At 29.6% G+C, this 23395-nt stretch overlaps 2 protein-coding genes, 1 long non-coding RNA gene and 1 pseudogene across 3 annotated transcripts; 1 reads left to right on the top strand and 3 right to left on the bottom strand.

The window, feature by feature from the left end:
* Positions 1–2019: 2019 nt before the first annotated feature.
* LOC107948094 (peroxidase N1) lies at positions 2020–11701 on the top strand (the record flags this gene model as incomplete). Its single annotated transcript, XM_016882563.2, has 4 exons — positions 2020–2047; positions 10571–10944; positions 11021–11192; positions 11280–11701. Coding segments are annotated over 4 exons (996 nt in total), but the record flags the coding sequence as incomplete, so codon positions are not given.
* LOC121228247 (uncharacterized) lies at positions 2205–4293 on the bottom strand. Its single transcript, XM_041111597.1, has 5 exons — positions 4187–4293; positions 4064–4148; positions 3645–3771; positions 2871–3042; positions 2205–2697 (listed from the first exon to the last, which is right to left on the bottom strand). Exons 1-5 carry the CDS (start codon positions 4291–4293, stop codon positions 2478–2480), a joined length of 711 nt encoding a protein of 236 aa, XP_040967531.1. The 3' UTR covers positions 2205–2477.
* Positions 5634–7673, bottom strand: LOC121228246 (dihydroneopterin aldolase 2-like; annotated as a pseudogene).
* A 2741-nt stretch (positions 11702–14442) lies between the features above and the next one.
* Positions 14443–15364, bottom strand: LOC107949126 (uncharacterized). Its single transcript, XR_001697633.2, has 2 exons — positions 15102–15364; positions 14443–14799 (listed from the first exon to the last, which is right to left on the bottom strand). It is a non-coding gene; the product is annotated as an uncharacterized lncRNA (long non-coding RNA).
* Between the last annotated feature and the right edge of the window lie 8031 nt (positions 15365–23395).

Raw genomic sequence — 23395 nt, 5'->3', positions numbered from 1 at the left:
GAATGTTTGTAAATAAAATAAATATTGATTTCATAATGACAGATTAATATGTTAGTCATTTTATATAAAAAATCACTGATTCGAACTAGATACAAATATATATTTTAAATTTAGTTAATTATATTTTGTGATGTATTTACTATCTTCGGATGGTCTAAGAATATGTTTGATATAAGGTAAAACTTAATTGTTAAATAATATAAACAAAAATGATATTACTCATGACGAGATATGTAATTTTTTTTTAATGAAAATGATGCTTTCATTAGAAGAGTGTATTTGTTTGGTTATTAATAAAATAAAGCGTAAATCACTCGATTATTTAGAATTTATTAATAGTCAATCGCTTTAAAGTTGACTGATGCAGCTGTTAATTTAATGATTATTATTTTAATTTTATTCTTAATACCATATATTTACATATCATATATATAATTAAAAGAAAGTATCTAATCCGATTGAGTTTTAGCTTGATTGATATGGGCATTGTTGTCAATGTAAGATGATTGGGTTTGAGTGCGCTGAAGTGCATTATTCTCCTATTTATAATTGTGAAGAGTTATGGCTTGGATTGGGTGTTTTTGTATTTGGGTTAATTTTTTAATTATTATATGAAATGGAAATGTTGTGTATTAAAAAGATATGTAAAAAAAAAAGTTATCAATTATAGCCACATCAACTAATTATTAAGGACTTAAAAAAAATAAATAAGTCAAGTGATTATTTTGTAACTTTTTAAAATCAGGTACTTAAAAAAAATTTTTAATATTGAGGTGACATTTATGTAATTTCCCTAAAGCAATTTATGTGTAGGACTAGTTCTTTGATGTTGTGGCTTGAAAAGTTTATTAGTAAAATACTATAGCAATATACGGTAAAAAATGTGATTTGTTAATTTTAGTATCTAGATTGCTGTAAAAAATTGTGGTAAAAATGTTTTTTTTTTCTTTTGGTGCAATGAATAGATCCTATTTTTAGCTGCCATTGAGTTGACCCTGTTCTATACTAATCCGATTGCTGATGCAGTGGATGCCTATTTCTCTTTGAGCATTTGAACATTCTCCATTAAAGGCTGGTGTTGCTCATTAAATGTTACTCACTGAAGTTGATCACTTCTCCACATTGTAAAAGTGGTGGTGTCGACAGTATCCGTGGGCTAAACTTGTAGGCTCTGTGAATTGGCAGCTGTTTGGCTAAGGGTGCATTATTCAGATCTCTGTATTCTGAAACAAGCTTATATGAGAGTTATTAAAATATTCCATTGATAACTATTCCCATCAGAAGCATTGCAGTATATGATCGATTTTATCGATGTTTCATTTGGTGCCTTAAAAAGCAAGAAAATAGGTAAATAAGAATAGAGGATAAGATTGATCGGATTAGTGTATTCTTTCATCACTTGAATTGAAGGTGGAAATAAATATTTATTTCAGATATTCTATTAAAAAGTTAAAATAATAATTTATATCATATTTAAATAATTTAATAAAATTTTACATAAATAAAAAATTTAAATACCTCTTGAATGATTAATATAAATTATTAATTATTTATAAATTAATGATACATTGAATATTTTTAAAATTATAAGTTTTATATAAAGTATTTCTTTTTTACTTCAAATCAAAAGTTAAAATGCATAAATTTCCAGCATTTGAGTGAAAAACATTTTGAAAGCACTTTACCAGATATTTTACATTGTTTTGGATTAAAAAGTACTTTGAAAAAAATAATGATAAATAACCTCATAATCATAAGGCAAACACTAATATAATTGTTGTCACCACTTAAATGCACAATAGTACCTTAATATAGCTAAGCTATTTAAAATAAGCAAACCATTAATCAATTTCAATACAAACTTAATAATCATTAACTCAAAATGAATAGAGATTTGATTTCGTGTAGACATTTGATTTCGTATATTAGAAGCTTTGTAGTCAGTTGAGTCTTAACTATAATATACAAATCTTAGATTTAATATTAGCTTTGTAGTTAATTGAATCTTAACCCTATTGGCACAATATTACTGTCAATAAAATTATAAGTAATTCTAAATATTGTGTAAAAATTAAATATGATCAAAACTTATTACGAGATTGTTAAAAAATATTATATTAAGCGCCTCTTCTCCACTTCTGACTTGCAGGCACAAAGTTGTTGAAAACATATAAAAAACCACCAAGAAAAAGCTGACCAAAACATTAAGCAACACCCGACCAAAACCACTATAGAAAGAACCAAAGCCTGGTCGAAACATTGTTAGATCTCAGCTCAACTGCGAAAACAAGTAAAACACAGTATATAATTTAAACAAAACAAGTTAGCTATGGTACATCACATTTCGGTACAAAGCTCAATATACTACACACAATTCATGACAAATTCAACGTTCCCTACCAACTGATGGTGTTCATGAACTATATCGGTTGCATAATCCGGTAAACTCAAACACCAACATTTTCTGGAAAATCCAACTAGTCAAATTGTTGCCTGAGCTGCATCTCTGTTTCACTCTTCCAGGTTGCATGAGATGACTGACCCTTCATTCTCTTACTTTTCTCTTTGTCTTTGATAGTTGACCCCTTTTTCTTGGAGTCTTTATCGGCATCTGCAAGAGGACGATCTCCACACACCGGACAGACCATTCCTCTAGCACTGGAGTATGTCTTTGGTATTCCACATTGTAGGCACATCCTATAAACATAACACGATAGGCTAAGATGAAATGCCGACAAAATTTATATGGAAAGAAGTCTTTATCAGTGCATCTCATGTTAGACTCAATAAACTACTGCTCATGTGGGGTACAAGAAAGAAAACAACAGTAAAAACCAGTCTGGATTTATGCTGAAACAATTACGATGTACCTCAAGAGCTCTGCAGCATCTTCTGCATTTGGATTTGTTGCAGATGCGACCCTCTTTGCTCCATCCTGTTTGGTGCTTGGAACTGCTGAAACAGGAGGCTTGCTACCCTCAATATCACTTCTTACTCGCTCATGGATTCCAACAAGCTGAGCTTTTGCTTCTACCACAGCACCTTTAAACAATGGCAACGGAAATGATAATTAGGTTAGAGATAGGTTGATTAACCCTTAATACCAATCAACATATGACGACGGCAAAGGATCTTAATGTAAAATTTGAAGACAAATGAACAACCAGATGCAAAGTGCCTTCAACAATATAGCCTAGAGAAGAGTATGGTTTAAACTTCAAATTTCTTAAAGAAGCATCACTTAAAGTTACAAGAACAAAAAGTAATATCTACAGTAGAGGCTAACGAACAGAATTGAGCATTGGAAAATCCAACAAATTAATCCATCGACCTTGTTCCACGCCAGAACTGTCAAATGTAGCATCAACTTTAATCGAACATTTCAATTAATCAAAATCCTGAAGCCAACCACAGGCACCAAAGGAGAAAGATCTAATAGGAAACTTTGCTTTTCTACTCTCAAGGTTCTAACTTGTTACAAACTTCTTTTCCACCATTTTAATTAAAATACATATCATAATCAATTGAAGTTCAAAAAGCCCTCAGTTGACAAAATAAACACAATAATTGTAAACCATTTGAGCCCATATCTTAAGTAGAGATTTGTAAATAAACTTTGAAAAGGGGAATAGATTGAAAAATACCAGAAGGCATATCCTTCTTATCTTTGAAATCCTTCCGGTCACTGCGCCTTCCTTGCTGTTGGGCAGCATCACCTGCTGAAATCGGTTCCTCAACCGCATGGTTTAAAAACTCTGGCGGCCCTGAAACCTCCAGAAACCACAAGAGAACAAGTACACTAACAAATTAGAAAAACCCTAATTCCATCACTATCAATTTCACCACTTCAGTAACATAGAAAAGGAAAAAAAAGAAAAAAAAAGAGAGCATTTTAAACCTAATTTCAGTTGGTGAGAAAGAAATACTACAACTAAAAAGATTTTAATTTTATTTCACAAAAATCTCGATCTTACTTTTTCTTCAAAATTCAAAATTTTCCTCCACATTATTAGCAAAGGTTTTATTTGCCAAGAGATTACGGGCCCAAAAATAAGTTTTATACCTGCGAAAAAGCGTCGAATGCAGAAGGAAGATCGGATTTACGGGAGGGATCGGGGAAATCAAAGACGGAGGAGTCATATCGCTTGGGAGCGGCGGAATGGTTTTTATACCACCGCCGCCGCCGTAGTCGTCGTCGTCGTCGTCAGAAGAGTCGCCATAATGAATATGGTCGGGCTCAGCCGGTTCTTCATCTTCGGCTGAAGAATAGCCTTGAAGGAGAGAGAGGCTCATTGCCCTCTTTCTTGTTCAATAGTAAAAGGATTTCTTTTGCACGGCAATGCCTTTTACCTTTTATATTTAGTACCATTTTTATCCCAAATCATATTCAAATTGCTGTTTTAAAATGGGTAAATTACAAATTTAATCACTTATATATAGTTTAAAGTATATTTGAATACCAAATTTAAAATTTACAATATAATCACTATGTTATTAAAAGTTACAATATGATTACTAATATTACATTTTAATCATTTAACCATTAAATTTCATTAACAACATAACAAAGAGCTGATGTGAGATGTTATATCATCATTTTAGATAATAAAAAAATTAGGTTAAATTGCACAATTATTTCTTATACATTTTCTTTTTCTTTTTCTTTTTGAGGAACTTGATTCTACTAGTTATGATTTTTCTGTAATATTTTTTTATATTTTTATAAATTTTTCGCTTAATTATTATTGAATTAATAAAAATAAAATAATATTTAATCAATTCAATCAGCTATTGAATTCTTATACATTGTATAAAAACTGCATCCAAGGACTTTAACTTGTGGCCCATTTCTTTCGCCACTTAATCTAACTGGGTTCCTTTACGACACATTTGATAAGTATATCCTTGACTCTTAACCCTTAACCCTTATTCACTTGATATCTTTTTCGTGGGAAGGTTAGTGAGTAAAACTCATAATGGTTGGGTCATTCATCCAAATTTGAAGGTTAACTCAAAATGTGTAAGAGTTTGGACAAAAATATAAGTCCGAAAAATGGGTTTGAACAAAAATAAGACCCATTTTTTAAACGAGTTGAGCCTCGTGTAAAATTTTTTGCCCGAACTCAACCCGACCCAGCCCAAATAAACTGCTTTGCTACTATTTTGCTGCTGTTTTACTACCACTCGTTATTATATTGTTATTATTTTATTGTTATTGTTTGAATATTGTATAACTCTTGTTTTATTATAAATTAAGTTGCAACTATCTTAGTGTTATTTTAGTATTTTAGTTTGTTCAGAAACATTTATTTTAATATTTTTAGTGTATTTGATTTATTATATTTTTAAAATTTATTTTTATATAAAAATAATCTAAAAAAATTTAATACAAGCAAATCGAGTCAAGTTCGGATTTAGTATTTTTTGTTTGAACCAGGCTTGAGTAGAAATTTAAACTCATTTTTTGAACCATGATAAATTGGAGCTAGATAATGGGCCTGAATTTTACATCGACCTGAAACCAATCCAGCTCATTATCAAGTTTATTAGCGAGTGACTGATAGAGATGGCAACCATGTTCCATTAAGACGTGAAAAAATGACAAGAATATGGCAAAAATCCACAACACAAAATTATTAGCACGTCAAACTTTATAATATAAAAAAATATACAAATACACCAATTGTCAAGATCTAGTGACCGAAAAACCCGAGAGCCGGGCCAGACCATACCAGGCATCGATGAAGACGATATATTCGTACATACCCTCATTCATACATACATATGTGCAAGCATACATACATGTGTGTGTCTATATATACATATATGATGGTCAATTAGAAGCATCAATGCTTCTATATCTTATAATCTCAACGCCAAGGTAGTCAGAGAACGTGAACAGCAACATGAGGCTTACCAGCTTTCACTCTAACAGCCCATATTTGAGAGTGATTTGTAAAGATTTTTGATGCAATCATTTGAGCCACCGATTCCAAAAGATCACGAGATTGCCCTTCCACAACTTCCTTCACTATACTATTATGTAAGTAGCCAAAAATCAAATTATCAAATCAAAACATAAGCTAAAAGGTTCATGCAATGTTTTTAAACATCTTCGGTTACTCACCGGTAAATATCAGTGTAGCTAATGGTATCGGATAAAAGGTCGGATCTACCGGCGCTCCGAAGATCCATCCAGGCATCTACATCAACCAAGAACTTCTGACCCAGTTTTTTTTCTTCAGACTTTACCCCATGGAAACCATGAAATTTCAAGCCCCTCAATATGAGTTTATCTCCTGTTGGTATCCCATTTCCAGTTGTCTCTGTTACATATCATTTTCTATTAGCTATTATGCTTCAGGGGCTAAAAAGATAACAAGCAACAAAACATCAAAAGAAATAACCATATTGGCTCATAAATTAGTCAGCTGTTTTGGTTTTTCCACCCTAAACAACATTGGGGCATTGAATTTCATTGTTTTTGCCCCAAATGTGCTTAAAGAAAGTTGTTTGAGCTTTTTATATTGTTTGAAGTATTCGTGTCTAACAAATATATGGATATAACTATAGAGATATGACTGTCTAAAAAGGTCCAAACACATAGAAAACTTTTAAAGTCGAATATAGGCATGATCCACACAAGGAAATAGAACTACGTTATTATAAACAGCAATGTACTCCTATACTAGGAGTTGATCATGCATTATCGTGTACCATGTAGAAGATTCTTTGATAAAGAGAGGAAGCACCAATAAATGTCTTCTATAGAAGATTTTTCGGTGTGGTGCTTTTCCGTGAAAGTTACGTGAATGACACATAACGTGAAGGAGATAGTCTTGACAAAGAGTGTTCTAAACACTTGACAAAGAGTGTTCTAAACACGAGTTGTTCCAAACATGAGTTATTCTACTAAACAACAGGAGTTTGAACATAAACAAATTGAATACCAGTTTTTCTTTAACACAAATGTTCGAAACACGAGCGGATTTGAACAAAACTTTTCTAGTGAATAACTTTCAGTAAAATGACATGGTTACTTGTTTTGGGTTGTTTTTGCTATTATTTTCAGAAGTGTAATTTCATGTAAAACAACCAACAAAATAAACCACAATATGTATACACAGACATACTCATCATCAATAGAAATTTGTATCAGGGTTATAATTTATCACAGGTCTCTGTACTCTTTGTAAATTTAGAATTTAATCCTTCTAATTTTCAGATTTCAAAATTCAAGTTCAACCATTAACCAAACAAAATAACAGTGTTAACAATTGCACCTAAATTTTAAAATCTGAAAAGAAAGTATAAGGACTAATTTTCAAATCTATGAAAAGTACAGAACCTATACCATATTTTAACCTTGTATCAATGTACCCAAAAGATGAAGAATCTCCGGTGCTTAAATCATAGGATCCTCAAGAAAGCTATTAAACAAAATTTCTCAGAATCTGAGTAAAAGACTAAACCCCATCTGTTTACTACTACATAATAAAACTAAATTTCTAAAGACCCAATACTGATTTACAGGCAAACACTCCGTATGTAGTATAAAATCAAATAAAGCAACAGTAGGTCAGAGATAAAGAAATAAATAAAAAGCTCTTACCGCAACTGGGTGCAGCCATTGCAGTGCAGCTGCTTCCAAACGTGAAATTGCAGAGAAATGGGAGATTGAAAATAATGGAGAATTTGATAGGAAAATATATATGATCAGGTTACAAGAAAATGGGCCAATTCTCCAATTCGGTTTGTTTAGATTTTTATGGCCCAAATTAACATTCCAATAAAAAATCAACCCAAATTAACTAAAATAAATAATAATTAATCGTTGTTATTTTAAGGTTAATCTATTTTCTCAGTAATATTTTTGTTTTTTGACTAATAAATGAATTAATTAAATTTATGCTTCAGAGATAACTTCAAGATAAAGATTATTGGGTGCTACCCTATATTATTAGAGAAGCTAATCATGCTGTTGATCGAATTTCTAAAATGGTTTCGACTGATTTGGAAGAGGTACAAATTCCGGCAACAGCTCTTTTAGAATTAATTGAGATTCTTGATAGTGATAAGCTTAGTTGTACTTTCGACATTGTCAATATAGGTTAACTCTCTTATGGTATTAGTTAAAAAAAAAGAAAGAGAAGAAAAGAAAAAGATTTGGATGTAAAAAAAGAGGGGCTTAAATTTATGGGTAAATTTTCTAGTTGGTCATTCAATTTTTAGAGTGGTTTTATTTTGATTACTTAAAATGAAATCTTTGCAATTTCATCACTTAACTTTTAAGAGGCTTTCATTTTGGTCACTTAACTGTTAAATCTCTAAAGACGGTTAACTATACACACTATATTATATTTACACTTTTTATTTTGATCATCCAAACACCAAAAAAACCAAATATTGTGAATGACATTTTTTTAAATTACACGTCGTTGTGGAAAAGTCTGTTGATTGTTATTCAAACTATAATTTAAATTTTAAAATATTTTAATTAAAAATTAAAAATATTAATATTATGTCAATTAATTATTTTCGTTAGTTTAACTATCAAGCATTATATAAAAGATGTCACATCATCGATACAATTAAAACCCATTTTATGAACTTATTCTTTTACTGCTTTTTTATATAACTTTAATTAACAAATTTGGAAACATGAGATTTCTTCTTTAACAACAAATTATTTTAATTCTATATGTTTTGCATTTTTGGAATATTTATCATTCCTAAAGAAATACTATTATAGAATTATCAATATAACAACGAGGACATGTAATTAATAATTCAAGAACTCCTTCGCTACTGTATGGACTATCATTCCAAAGAGAGTCCATTCATTCGAGGAATGTGCTTCAATAAGGGGTGAAGGCAGTAGCCTTGTCCCCCAAAAATGGAATTTTATTTATTAATCTCTTTAACTTTTAGGAAATTATAAATTACTATAATCATAAACTTGCATTTACTCCCAAAGGTTTTATGCATTTCTGCCCCTAAAACAATTTCTTGTTTCGCTCTTGGCTTTGGTTCCTCTTATCCTCATACTATGGTTTAGATTCTAAATGTATTTTTAGATTTTGAAATATTTTAATAGAGTCCTCAAGTATTAAATACTATATCAATTTGATCCTTCCATTAATGAAGCCATTAGCTTAAGTGCTACACGTAAGCTCACATTTGACGTAAACATGTGGGTCAAATTGTAAACATATGTGTATCTGCAACATAGACACTTGGATTTTACATGTTAAAAAGAAATAACTCTCCTAAATTTAATCGATCACACTACTTTCTATTTATTTAACATGTCAGATTCAAGTTGTTCATGTGATAGGGTACATACATGTTTACAATTTTATCCATGTGTTTTAAATATGCTTTTACATTATATTCAAATTATTATTCAAAGCCTAAATTAACAAAAGACCTGATTGATATAACACTGATAAAATAAATAATAGAAATTAAAACACAACAAAAACAAGCATAACAAAATTAAATTTGAATAAATCAATAAGACAAAAACTCCAATTTCAGGCACCATTTTGCCACCAGCTTTGATCTGATCTTGAACAATAGATTTTCTCTTCTAATTTATAATCAATTATAATAATTGAGGAACAACCTCAAATCACCAGCATTCCATATGTTAATTAATTGTGGGAATATCCCGTCAATTAACCCTTAACAAGTGAATAATCCAGCAATTAACTCTTAACAAGAAATAACTTTGAAATTAGCTTCCACAATTTATTTACTTGGCAGCCTTACAAACCAGAAAGACATAGCTCAAATCAATGGCCACAACAGCACGGATTATTTAAATTTGATCGTTAACTCTCTTGACGGATCCAACAACTTACTTAATTGGTCACATCAATTTATTTTTTGGTAGACCGAATACAACGATTACTAATCATATTGATTCACTAATTGTATGCTGTCCAACATTGAATTGAGGTCCCTCTTTTTGATTTGATGCTAAAATAAAGTTGTAATACGACTGAGTCTATATTTTAAATCAAAAAAATTAACGAATACCAAAGTGGAGAGTATAAATGCAATTTCAAAACCTCACAATTCAAATACCAAATAAAATATCGACTTAAAGGTAGAATAAAATTTAACGACTCATAATTTAAACCACAAGAAAACAAATAATTGAAAAGTTTTAATCAAAATAAAATAGAAAAACTAAACAATAGTAATGACGATTGGTCAGGGCGACTCCCTTCTAATTCAAGCGTTACTAATAATAATAAAGGGTAAATATTAAAATTATACATGAATTTTGGTCCAATATGTAATTTAATATATAAATTTTGATTTGGTGTAATTATATAAATGAAATTGAACTGTGGTTTATATATATACATAAACTTTGATTTTAATTTAATTATACACATTTAAAGAAATTAATACATACATTTACAACAATGTATGTATTAATTATACACATTTAATTATACACATTTAATTCGCAAGCCTTGTTTAGAACACTGTCCTTAATTCTTCTATTTCTTTTGCTTAATTTACAACAATGGAGGGCAATTGTTTCAATCAACAGTCTTCTTATTTACCCTATTGCTAGCCATAGCTGCCAGCTCGGTGAGAGGCCATAGCACTCGAGTCGGGTTCTACTCGAGCACATGTCCTCGAGCTGAGTCCATCGTGAAGTCGACCGTCAAATCTCATTTCAAGTTGGATCCGACTATAGCTCCGGGATTGCTCCGTATGCACTTCCATGACTGCTTCGTACGAGGATGCGATGCTTCCATCCTTATTGATGGGCCTAATGCTGAGAAAACTGCACCGGCAAGCCAGTTCTTGAAAGGATACAAAGTCATCGATGATGCCAAGTTTCAACTCGAATGTGAATGCCCCGGAGTTGTTTCGTGCGCCGATATCCTCGCCCTTGCTGCTCGCGATTCCGTAGTTCTGGTAATTATATATATTTTACGATTCTTTTGGGTAGTCGGTGAGAATGTCGTCGTTTGAATTCGAGTCATTTTTACAGACTAAGGGAACTAGTTGGGCAGTTCCTACAGGGCGTAGAGATGGAACAGTCTCAGTCTCAAAAGCATCTGATACTGATGGCAATATGCCAGGCTTCCAGGATACTGTAGATGTGCTAAAGCAAAAATTTGCAGCAAAGGGTCTCAACACTCGAGATCTTGTCACCCTTGTTGGTAAACATTTTATTACAATCAGGTTCGATTTACCCAACGCTACCGTAGATACTCAATTTTGGTTACTAATAGTTAATCTGTTATTAGGAGCACACACAATCGGTACCACTGCCTGCGAAGTCTTCAGCTACAGGCTTTACAACTTCACTTCAACAGGAGCCGATCCTTCGATAAATCCCGCATTCGTTTCCCACCTTCAAGCACTTTGCCCTCAGAACCGTGACGGGTCACGGCAGATCGCACTCGACACTGGCAGCGCTGACAGATTCGACACTTCTTTCTTTGCAAAGTTGAGGGAGGGCAAGGGAATACTTGAATCCGATCAAAGATTATGGACTGACGTTTTGATCAAGACGTTTGTGCAACGTTTCTTGGAGGTTAGAGGGTCGCTTGGATTAAGCTTCAACGTTGAGTTTGGGAAATCCGTGGTGAAGATGAGCAACATTGAAGTGAAGACTGGAACTATGGGAGAAATCCGCAAAGTTTGTTCTAAAGTTAATGAGTACTGAACCACTTATGTATGTATGTATGTATGTATGTATGTACGTATGTATGTATGTATGTTTTTACCAGCTTAGCTGATAAAATTACACCATTTTCAAGATTAAAAATAATCTTATTTAGATATAAGGTATTATATATATACAAAATTGACTGATCTGTTTAAGTTGTCACTGAATTTTATAATAAATGGAACAAAGGGTACCCTTCTCTTTTTTATTTTTATTTTTATCTTATTAACTAATTTGATAAATTTTAGTCTCTATACTTTTCGAATTTTAAATTTTTAGTCTTAACTCAAACAGTAGCAATTAATTTCATTTGGTTAACTTCAATTACCAATCTTATATTATGCGTACAGTTGTATATTTAGCCCTTATTCTCCAATTGGATCATTCTAAATCTTAATACTTTTTAAATTTTGAAAATTTTATTTTGACGCAAATGACAATAATTAATCCTAAATTAATTTGTAGTTAGCAATATGTAGAAATAATAAGCTGGCATAGCATCACACATATGATAATATGTTTGTAGCATTAAATTTTAGAAATAACAAAATTTAATTTAATAAATTTTATAGTTATCATTTAATGAATACCAAAATTTTCAAATTTAAAAGCATAGGGACTAAAAATAACTAAATTAAAGTACTTTTTTTTAACAATCTCATTATAGATTCTGATCATATCTGTTTTTTTATACAATGCCTAGAATTATCCATAAATAGGAGGATAATACGTTTCAACCCACTCGAACTCACGTCCTCTTACTTTGGCAACAATGCTCATGCCAATCAAGCTAAGACTCAATTGACCAATTTTAACCCTTTTTAAAAATTAAAAATTTAATTTAAATATTTTTAATACAAAACTTTTAACTTTATCCCAAAATTTTAAAATATTATCTTGACCGTTTGTAAATAAAAATATTCACTTCACCCTCAAATTTACTTACAAAATTTAAAAACTCACTGTAATTTACAATTTTTATAGCATAAATTTAGGGTTTTACTTTTTAATAAACTTTTCTATTGATTAAACATCACATCAGTCTATAATTGTGAAAATAAATAAAGAATACCGACTGAAAACAACCCAATCACCTTCGTCGTTTACATGCAATTTGCGATCGATTTTGCATGGCAATCACAGCTTAACATGGATATCATGTATCTGTCAAATTTAATATAATTTTTAAAAGATTTTTGTTGTTCTTTATTATCTAAACAGATTTATATATATATATTAATTTGTTGTCTTGTTTCTTATTTTATTTATATAAATCATAGAAATTTATATCCCATTGATTTGAATTTTTGCGTATTAAAATATTAATTATATAAAATTATGTGTATAAATCCAATTTGATTTTATATTATTAAGAATAGATTCTAAATTTATATTTTGGCCATTTAATTTTAAAATATTATAAATTGATTATTAATTATTTGAAAGTTTTCATTTAAATCATTGAGCTGGTAAGATCGCTATTGTATGACATTTTCTATTTGTACCACCTGCACAAATATTTGAAAGTTCTCATTCCCTTTCTCTTCTAAAGTTCGATTTTTTTTTATGAAACAACTGTGGATGTCACAAATTTGCAAGCTAAAATCCAAGTAACTTTTTTTCTCCCGATCTCCTACACTGACTGTCAAATCGACTTAGATATAAAATATGTTTTTTTACTCGTCAATGGGTTCTAATCCACTGTATCAATCGTCAAGTTATCACTTGGAGTTTGCTAGTTGGACTTAAAAAAAATTTAACAATTCAGCGACTTAAATAAAAACTTGTGAATAATTCAATGACTTGAATGAAAACTTTCAAATAATCCCGTGCCTATTTTGTAACTTTTTTAAATTGAGTGACGGGACATATAACCACATGTATTTCCCTGCTCTTTCCATGTCCATTTTACTCTTTTTTTGCTACTTTAAGCTCTTCCTTACTCTATTATAATTTTTTTTTGTGTGTTAATAGTGTTGGAAAAAAGACATTAGCGAACAAAAATTTATAAATATAAATAAACAATTATTTATATATATAAAATAAAATAAATTGAATAATGTATATTTGAATTATCTGATATGAAAAAAACGTAATAAATAACATAACAAAAAGTAGAAATCAAAAATAAAAAACAAGTTTTACTAGATGTTGAGGCCTATTTTATACAGTTCCCTTAAGACAAATTCAACTGCTCCTACGGTACTTGGAGAAATGTTGGTTAAATGTCTCTCAAGATACAACAACATGATGATTGAAGCAGTAGCACCTCTGCAGTGATTAACGAACAAACGATGCCTTTTTCTATCACCGAACATTGGAAAATATGGAGAGGAAAAGAAAAGAATTTTGGGGAGAAAATAATCTAGGTGTGAGATTGAGCAAAAATTCTGAAGAAGCCTTAACCTTTTTTAGGAATTCAAAGTGGAGGAATTTTGGAAATATCCATGTATAAAGAGAAAAAATCTGAATTAAATGGATAATTAAATCAAATAAAAAATGAGTTTAAACTTACATCCTTATGTACAAGGTAAGATTCTAAACTTAATCATTCAATCATTGTTTAAGTGGGTTATCATATATATACACATCTCACACTTGGTATTTAACCAATGTGGGATCTAAGCTTTTCTTTTCCTCAACAAATATTTCCAAGTAGCTTGCTTTTAGCATCAATTTCTCATTCATCACTCAACCTTTTTGAGCATATGATATATTGTTGTAAATGTCTCATGGAGTAGAATATGAAACCATAATTTTATGATTCAACTCTCCACCTTTACCTATTGAGAATATTCCTCAAAGTTCCCATAAATTACAATTGTAAGACCCAATTTGTGGCCGGGCTTACACCAAAATAAAACAAAAAAAACTAAATAAAAAAATAAAACAAAACCAAAATAATAAAGTCCAATGTCCATAGCCCAACAACCAAAAATAATAGACCCAACAAAATACATGGCCCAAAACAACAATTCCTAACCTACTGCCTAGTGCTGCAACATACGCTAGCAGTTTTCGCAGAGTCCCCAGCGACCGTTCACACGCGATGAAGCTTCCATGCGTGCGTAGCCTCCTCTCCACGCCATGCACACCTGCAAAACAGAATAACAGCGGCACAAATGGACAGCAAATAACAGGAAATGACAGTGATGAAATTTGTACTTTTATTTATTTATTTATTTTGTTTTTTCAGCTATAAAAACCGAAGGAAAACAATGTAAATGGGATCTTTTTCCCAGCAATACGCAGGCATATTGAAAAAGAAAGCAATCAAAAATTAAAAAGGTGATTTCCAATACGAGTTTCTTGATACTTTTTAATTTTCTTGCGATTCATTTCCTTCTATCTTTCATCATTGATTTCGGAAATAAAAAAGGAGAGAGCGAAGTCTTACCTTACGAGGATGCCATGAGTTCCCTTTTGCTTCGTCGAAATCGAAGTTTCAGGGGATCTTGAGGCTAAAAAACACCCTTCAAGGCTTGAATGAACCGATCGCTGTTCATGGAGGTTGATTGGAGCTTGAATGATGGAATTTTGGGAACAGTTGAGGGAGAAACAAAGGGACTGGGGTTTAGATTCGGCCGAATAAGAGGAAATGGAGGCTAGGTTTTAGTTGTGATTTTAAATGGCTGATGACTGATTTAGGTTTTTAATTTTGCTTTATAAAGAGCACAAAACAGTGCCATATAGGCACAAACACGATGACCCTACCCAGATGCAACCAGATTCACGTCTTTGAGGGGTATTTGGGCACATAGTCCCTCCTCTCCTACAGTGATCTCTAATTAGGCCTCAATTATGTTTTATTTATTTTTACATTTTCCCTGATATTTGTGCGTTATTGCAATTTAATCTGTGCCTAAACACAACGTTTTGATATTTGGTGTATTTTCTATTTTGGTCCTCAATCATTTGGGCGCATATTATTTTAATCCTCAGCTTAGCTTTAATAATTTGTCTATTTAAAAATTATTCTTCCAATTTTTTATTTTATTTTTTTATTTCATTTTATTTCAATCAGGTTTATTCTTTGGATTTATTTATTTAGTTATTTATATTATTATTATTATTATTATTATTTTAAATCTATTGTTTTAACATATTATTTTGAACTTTTTTTTAATTCCATTTTAGTTTTAGTTTGTTGTTAATTTTCATTTATATATTATTAAATTGTTTTACTATATAAATTGTTATTTTAAATTTTCTTTATGTAAATTTATATTTAAAAGATGTATACAATATTAATTCTCATACATTGATATTTATATATACATATATACATTTTATGTCAAATTACTTACTTGAATTCTTTTTTTTGAACACGTTCATATAATTTTTCTTTACAATTTTACCTATATATATATACACTATTTGTTTCATTTAAATCCATTTTTGGGTGTTATATATATATATATATTTTGTTTGTTCCAAATATTTTCCTATGTTATTATCCTTTTATATATGCATTGTTTGTACTAGGGTTTTATTCCATGTATATTATTAATTTTATATTATTTTATACATACGATTTCTTTTAAACTTGTTCCTATATTTTGTTATATATATTTTTGGTTTGTTATTCACATACTTGGTGTATATTTGATCATGTTATTTTGAATAAATAGTTTTTTTAAAAAGAGATTTATTTATATAATTATGTTGTTAAAATATATTACGTATATAAAGTTAATTTAATCTTATAATTTATATTTTAAGTCCATGATATTTTATATAATTTCTACTTGTATTTCCTTTCAAATTTATTATATACATAATTTATTCTTTAAAATATATATTATTATTTCTTTGTTAGCTAAGATTCTTTCATATACATATAGTTTTATTGGATATTAGTTTGTTCATATTTCATGTATATTGTTTGTCCTTTGTTATGGTATTATATCTTCATTATATATTGTTTATTGATTTTTATTATTGTATGTATATTAACACCTTAAAGTATATAGGTTTTGTTTTTAAAATATTCTTGCATGTTATTAGCTCCAAATTACTTCTTTCACAATATTTATTTTCATATTCATTCACATGTTCTTAGTTTTATTTTATATATGTGCATCCTTTCAAACCCAATCATGTGTTGATTCATTTTGTAAGTTTTCATATATTTAATAGTTTTCAAATTATTTCTGAATTGTTTTGTGTACTATGTGTCGCTTTAGTTTTCATGTTATTTCATCTATTATTGTTTTATATTGATTATTAGCCTTTTGCACTATTATTTAAATTATGTCAATTTGTTCTTTTGTTTACTTGTATAATATTTCGTATAGTAATTCATGTTTGTAACTTTGATTTTTTTTGTTGCATCGTGATTCAAATTTCAATATTTTGGTTGATGTAGCGACGTAAAAATTAGCTTTAGCTTCGGTCGCTAATTGTGGCGATTAAAAAAACTTGGAAATTGAAATTTGATTTAAAATAAACCGGGAGTCGCCACCGATCTTTTTTCTAGGTGCGATCGGACACCTATTAGATTTCTTTTTCTTTAAAAAAACGAGAAAAGGCCGAGTTAAGGTCTACGTTAAAAGCCAAAGAAAAATTAGGGTTCAGGAGTCGGTTACGCGCGAGGAAGGTATTAGCACCCTCGCGACGCCCAAAAATTGGTATCTCCTAAACACGTATTGTCTTGATTTTTTTAAAAACACGCGTTCAACGTAAAATTCAATCGTGATCCGATGGAAGAAAAAAACGAAAACTTTTAATTTTTGGTTTTTGGAAAGGATATATCGTTTTAACACGAGTCAATAAATTCCACCCAACATAGCGATGAAATTTACGACTTAATGTTAAATTGATATATCGCCTTGATTATCGAAATTAATTAGAAAACAAGAATGTGATTTTTGAATATAAAAGTAAGAGGGTAAAATACGTTGGAGCAAAGAACATACATGACAATAAAAATACTAGCTATGCTTGCAAGATTGAATATAATAATAATGTCGAAGATCAGACCATAATGAAAACACACAAAAATATTAAGAGTATACAACAAAAATATATATATGTATATGTACATGATATAATATGAAAAATATAATATAATATTAGAAATATATACATGATATGTAAAAATACGATATTGAAAAATATATATACATATAAAAATAATCTAAAACTTTAATATTTACATGATGTATACATATGAGGAGAGAAACCTATTATAATATTATACAATATATATATACTCATACATATTAGAAATATACACATACATATGCTAAAATTAGCAACAATAGTAATAAAGATAATATAGCAATGTACACAAGAAAACAAAAACATAAATAGAACACGACTGATAATACTAAAATATATATATATACTAGTATATATAACACATAATTACAATGCTAAGAACATATTAATATTAATAATAATACTAATGTTACATAAAGAAATATTTATATATATATATTAACAATATATACATATAATAAAATACATGGGTAATACAATATTCAACATGTACATAATATATAATAAGATAATTGTATACATAACAAATAATATTGCATATATAACAAATATATATATTATGACAACAGTAAGGATCATAAAAATATTGAAATATAAAGACTAATATAGCATTAGAATATTAAAATAAAATAACTAGAAAAACTAAATACAAATACATACACATACATGCATATATATACAATTATACATCAAGATATATAATAAATACATTTAATATAATAAATACAAATATTAAAATCGATAAATATCAAGAATGATAGTGAGTAAATTGAAAATAAGACAATGAATTGAAAAAGAGGACTACATTGAATTAAATAACAAAGTTCTGGGCGAAATTTTAAAAGAAAATAAACGGAAAAAGGCTGAATTGCACACGCAAACAAACCTAAGGGACCAAATCAGGTAATAAACCAGCTTCCTTCTTTTTTTGATTTTGATTTTCGCTCATGAAGATATTAGTTCTGGTGTAGTTCCTCTATTATTTTATCACTGCTTGTGTATTGAAATTATCTCTCTTTTTTTTCACTCAAAAATTCCAACCCTTACATCTGTTTTTCTTCGGGCTTTTATAGCCTTTATAAAATTTATTTAATATTGTTGTCCATCTTCTTTCTGGTCTTGCAGGGAATGGGCAAACGGCGGTGGCAGAGGCATGGTGGAGCAGGTGGCCAGTGCTGGTGTCAGAAGGTTGGTGGGCAAGTGGGAGAGGCAGGGGGTTGGTGCGCAAGTGGGGTTCGGGTTTCTGAATGCTGAGTTTAGGTTATTGGGCTGGGGTAGTTGGGCTTCGGGTTTAGTTGTTTAGGTTTAGTTTAGGATGAGATGGGTATGGGTTTGGAGTAGGTTTAGTTATTGGGTTTTGGGGTGGCCCAAAATTGGCCTGTACAGTTGATATTAGTTGTTTCGTTGATATTTCAAGAAAAATAAAAGTGTTTGAGCAAATTCTCAATTTTCCTTAGTATTCAAAAATTATGAAATAAGGCAATATCCCATATTTGGGAATTTGAGAAATCGTGCTCAATCGTGTTGGGTATGATTTTTTCGGTGAACTAAATATTTGGATAACCTTCTATAATGTTAGTGTACGAGTTTCTTGAAAGTCAAAAATCGATCGTATTCTTGAAGGTATAAAGGATCGTATCCAATCGTGCTGGGTATGATGCTGCATATCTTTGAAACGAGAGAATTCTGACAGTTAACTGGAACTATTCACACATTGTAAAGAATCATGCTTTGAAAGATCTTTTTTCTTAAAATCTTTGATAAAAGGATAGCATCAGATCAATTTGGTACCAATTTTTGGGCGTAATGAGGGTGCTTGCCCTTCCTCATACGTAACCGGCTCCTGAACCCATTTTTAAATTTTTGTGGACCAGAATGGTTTTAAATGTTTTATTAGGTGATCCAATCACACCTAAACAAAAGGTTGGTGGCGACTCCACACTCGGTTTTAAAAGTCGATCCCCATTTTTTTTTCCTTTCAAACAAAAATGGTTTCGACAACAATTTTTCCAACAAATAGATTTCTTGAAGCATAAGCTTCGTCTCCTAAACACATTTATCTTGTAAGAATCTGAGAGCATTTGAACCGATTTTATCATCCTTAGAGTGTGACTTTTCGTGATCTATCACTAATAATGTGTAAACAAAACTATGGTTCAAACGACAACATTACTAAATGCGAATGGATCTGGTTGGATTTCTATTTTGTATCTTACTCTTCTTCTTTTTTCCCCTTAAAATAATAATAAATTTATGAACGTTATCATTGAAAAAAAAAGAATTTCTAATTTTACTATAAAGATAAATGTCCTTTGTTATAATAGAAGTCAATAATAGCAATAGAATGATTGCAAAGCAATAAGAAAAGGAAAAATAAAACACGCGGATTTTATGTGGAAACCCTTTCAGGAAAAAAACTATGGGCAAAAAACTAGGGGCAAAGGAGGAGAAAGTCACTAATTTTGAAAACTGAATGATATAAGAGGAGTTTCGATTCCATCTATTTATTTAAAGGTTAAAAAACCCTATTCTAATCAATGTCAAATAGAACAAGTATAGTTCTATACAAATTCTACTTGTGCGGCATGGTTCGTACACGCTTGGTTGCAACCCCAGTTATATTTTGTTACTAAATTTATTTCTTCAACAAGTGACGAGATTCAAATCATACAAAAATTTAATATCCTTAATGTTTAATTTTTATCAAAACCAAATTGCATGAATCTTTAATACGTTCTCAAATAATCTGCTAACCTAATTTACACCTAGATAAACCCTTACATAATTCAACCTGTTGTATAAAACAAGGACTAATTTAAAAACAAATCACAACATAAAATGATTTTTAGGTATAATAAAAATATAGAGGACTTACTAAAAAAACTAACCTGATTCAAAACTTCTTGAAAATTTAAGACCTATTTTTCTTTATATCATGTCAAAATTACAAAGTCTATCTAAAATTGATGAAAAGAAAGACAATCGAGTTGGTTTATGTAGCATTGTACACCAACTTGTCAAAAATACATATAAGATCCTAAAAATTCAAATTTAGGTATAAAATCTTTTTAAAGTTACAAAATATTACAATTATATTTCATAGGTATATATCAATATCAATCATTACAATCACAAACTGAATTCAAATTGGTAATTCATCGGAATAAAATTAGACTAAAATTACACTTGATGAGATTTAAAATGAAAATCTAAAAATTCATAAATTAAAACGATAAAGTGTTATGTTCAACAAAACATTGATGTCACTTGATAAGTTGTTGTTTCATTCCAAAATGCAATCTCTGATGTGGGCAAGGGCGATTCATGATGACATTCAATTTCTGGAGGGTTCATGGTGGTTTTACCTTGCGAAATGCAGCCCTTCGAGAAGTAAAGCCAATGCTTTAGTTATTCATTGGACTCCACCTCCCACAGGTGGGAGGAGTTCAACGTGGTAGGTGTTGCTAAGGAGGACGAAGCAGGATGTGGTGGGATGTTGCGAGATGGGAAAAAAGTTGCCCGTTCCTTTTTTTTTTGGTCGATTAATGCCGTTGGATTGGAAATGGCAGAAGTAATGGCTATTAAAACTGCCTTGGAGGTGTTTATTGGCATGGGATAGCATGTGAAAGTCCCTTTTATTATTGAATCTGGTTCGTGCGTTGCTTTGGAATAGATGCTAAAGGAATTTTAAGTCGTGATCTTTGTGGAATCTCTTCATTAACATCGGTCGTTGTATTAAACAACTAGTTTGAATTCACTTCACATTTGTTCATAACGAGTTGAATGTCTCAAGTCGAGAGTGCTTCAATTTGAACGGTTATTTTAGAAATTTTTGTATTCTATTTCTTTTTTGAAAGAGGTTGGTCGGGGAATTATTCAGCTTAATAAAATGCAATTTTTTTCTTAGAAAAAACAACTGGAATTATTGTTTTTTGCTTTAATTTTCAAACACGTGCATTGTACTAAAGACTAAAGACAGGTGCTAATTAGGTGTCACTCTTTCACTTTTTTTCAAGTCAAAAGAAAACACTACAAGCCTGTGTTCATGTTTGGGAAGCCAATCATTTTCATTAATTTTTCAAAATATTAATACACGTGCTCTTTCTATAAGAGATTAGTATGAATCGAAAATTTAATTTCAAAATGTTTTATTATTTTACTCGTGCTTGGTTTGGTTCGTGGAGTTACAAAATTTTCTGGACGGAATTAAATTATATATTTTATTATACTAAAAATATAATTTTATTATTTTAATAATTTATATTTTTATAAAATTTAAAATATTAAAATTAAATTTTTATTATTTTAATATATTAAAATATAATTTTATTATTATTAATTTAAAATTTTATAAATTATAAAAAAAATTTAAATGAAAAATTTTCATTTTAAGAACAGCTAAGCACTCGCCATCGTAGATCTATCCTTGCTTTGTTGGATTAATACACGTACATATATACATGTTTTATGAATATAGCATTTCATTATATTCTAATAAGCTTAGAATAAAACTTCAATTTAATACCAGAAATGATAATCTTCCTAGCATTTAAAATTCGATTAGAAGTGTTAATGAATTGAATTATATTTATAAATTCAGATGGAATCAAAATATGAGTTGTGAATTTTGTCCAAACTTCTAATAGCGGTAATGCTAGGGGGTTAGTAGGAGTCTCACTCCCTAAAATGGGAAATTTAACTTTTGGTGACCTTTTACAAATTATAAAATTTTAAATTAATTCTTTAAAAATATAAAAATATAGACTATTAAAATGATAAAATTAAATTTTAACTTTAAAATATATATAATTTAATTTTGGCCCCAAAAAAATTTTCTGATTTTACCCCTAGTGTCTACAATCACCCTTATTTTAAATTTTTTTTGAAATAAATATTATTTTATTAACATTTAATAATTTTATATTTAAACATTTCTTTTACTATCATATATACTTCGGGGGTGTTTAACAAACAAAGTTTTGAGTCTTTTTTAGTTGATTTAGGCATCAATTGAGGATTGAGTAGTCAAATCCTCTAATTGTAGTGTTTGGTGATAGAGATTTACAAGAGTGTGTTGAGCTAAAACTTCCAAAAACAAAAAAGCATGGATGCACAAATTTTTTCATAGCTGATTAAGAATGAGATATGTGGAATGACATGTCTGACCATGTTTACTAAAAAATTACTCACTAATTAATTTCCATAATAGATATTTATTTAAATAATAAATACTTGCGCAAATAAAAACTTAAGAACTTTGTTTATTTAAAATTTTAATAATTTTCATAATGGATATTTTATTCCTTAGTAATAGTGTTTTATTTCAATAATTTCATTCAATAAAGACTAAAATATTATAAACAAATAAATACTTATCAATAAAAATCATTTTAAATAAACAACTAATGGAACGGGTTGATCAAATTGATTACTGTAATCAACTATCAACAAATTACCAAACAGAGCCATAAAATTATCTAAACCTTTTCAAAATATATCGAAAGCCTTCAAATTTAGATAAAATCTTATTAAGTCTAAATCTAAATTTAATTATTTATTGAGACTTTTTCCATTTAATTATATAATATAATTTTTTTTATAATTTATATCTTTACAAAATTATAATATATAATAATATTATAATGAAAAAAAAAGTCAGAATTTGCCTATGCCAATTAATTAATTATT

This window comes from Gossypium hirsutum, chromosome A04, assembly GCF_007990345.1.
Source record: "Gossypium hirsutum isolate 1008001.06 chromosome A04, Gossypium_hirsutum_v2.1, whole genome shotgun sequence".
Lineage (NCBI taxonomy): Eukaryota > Viridiplantae > Streptophyta > Magnoliopsida > Malvales > Malvaceae > Gossypium > Gossypium hirsutum.
This window is presented reverse-complemented; position numbering and strand designations above follow the sequence as displayed.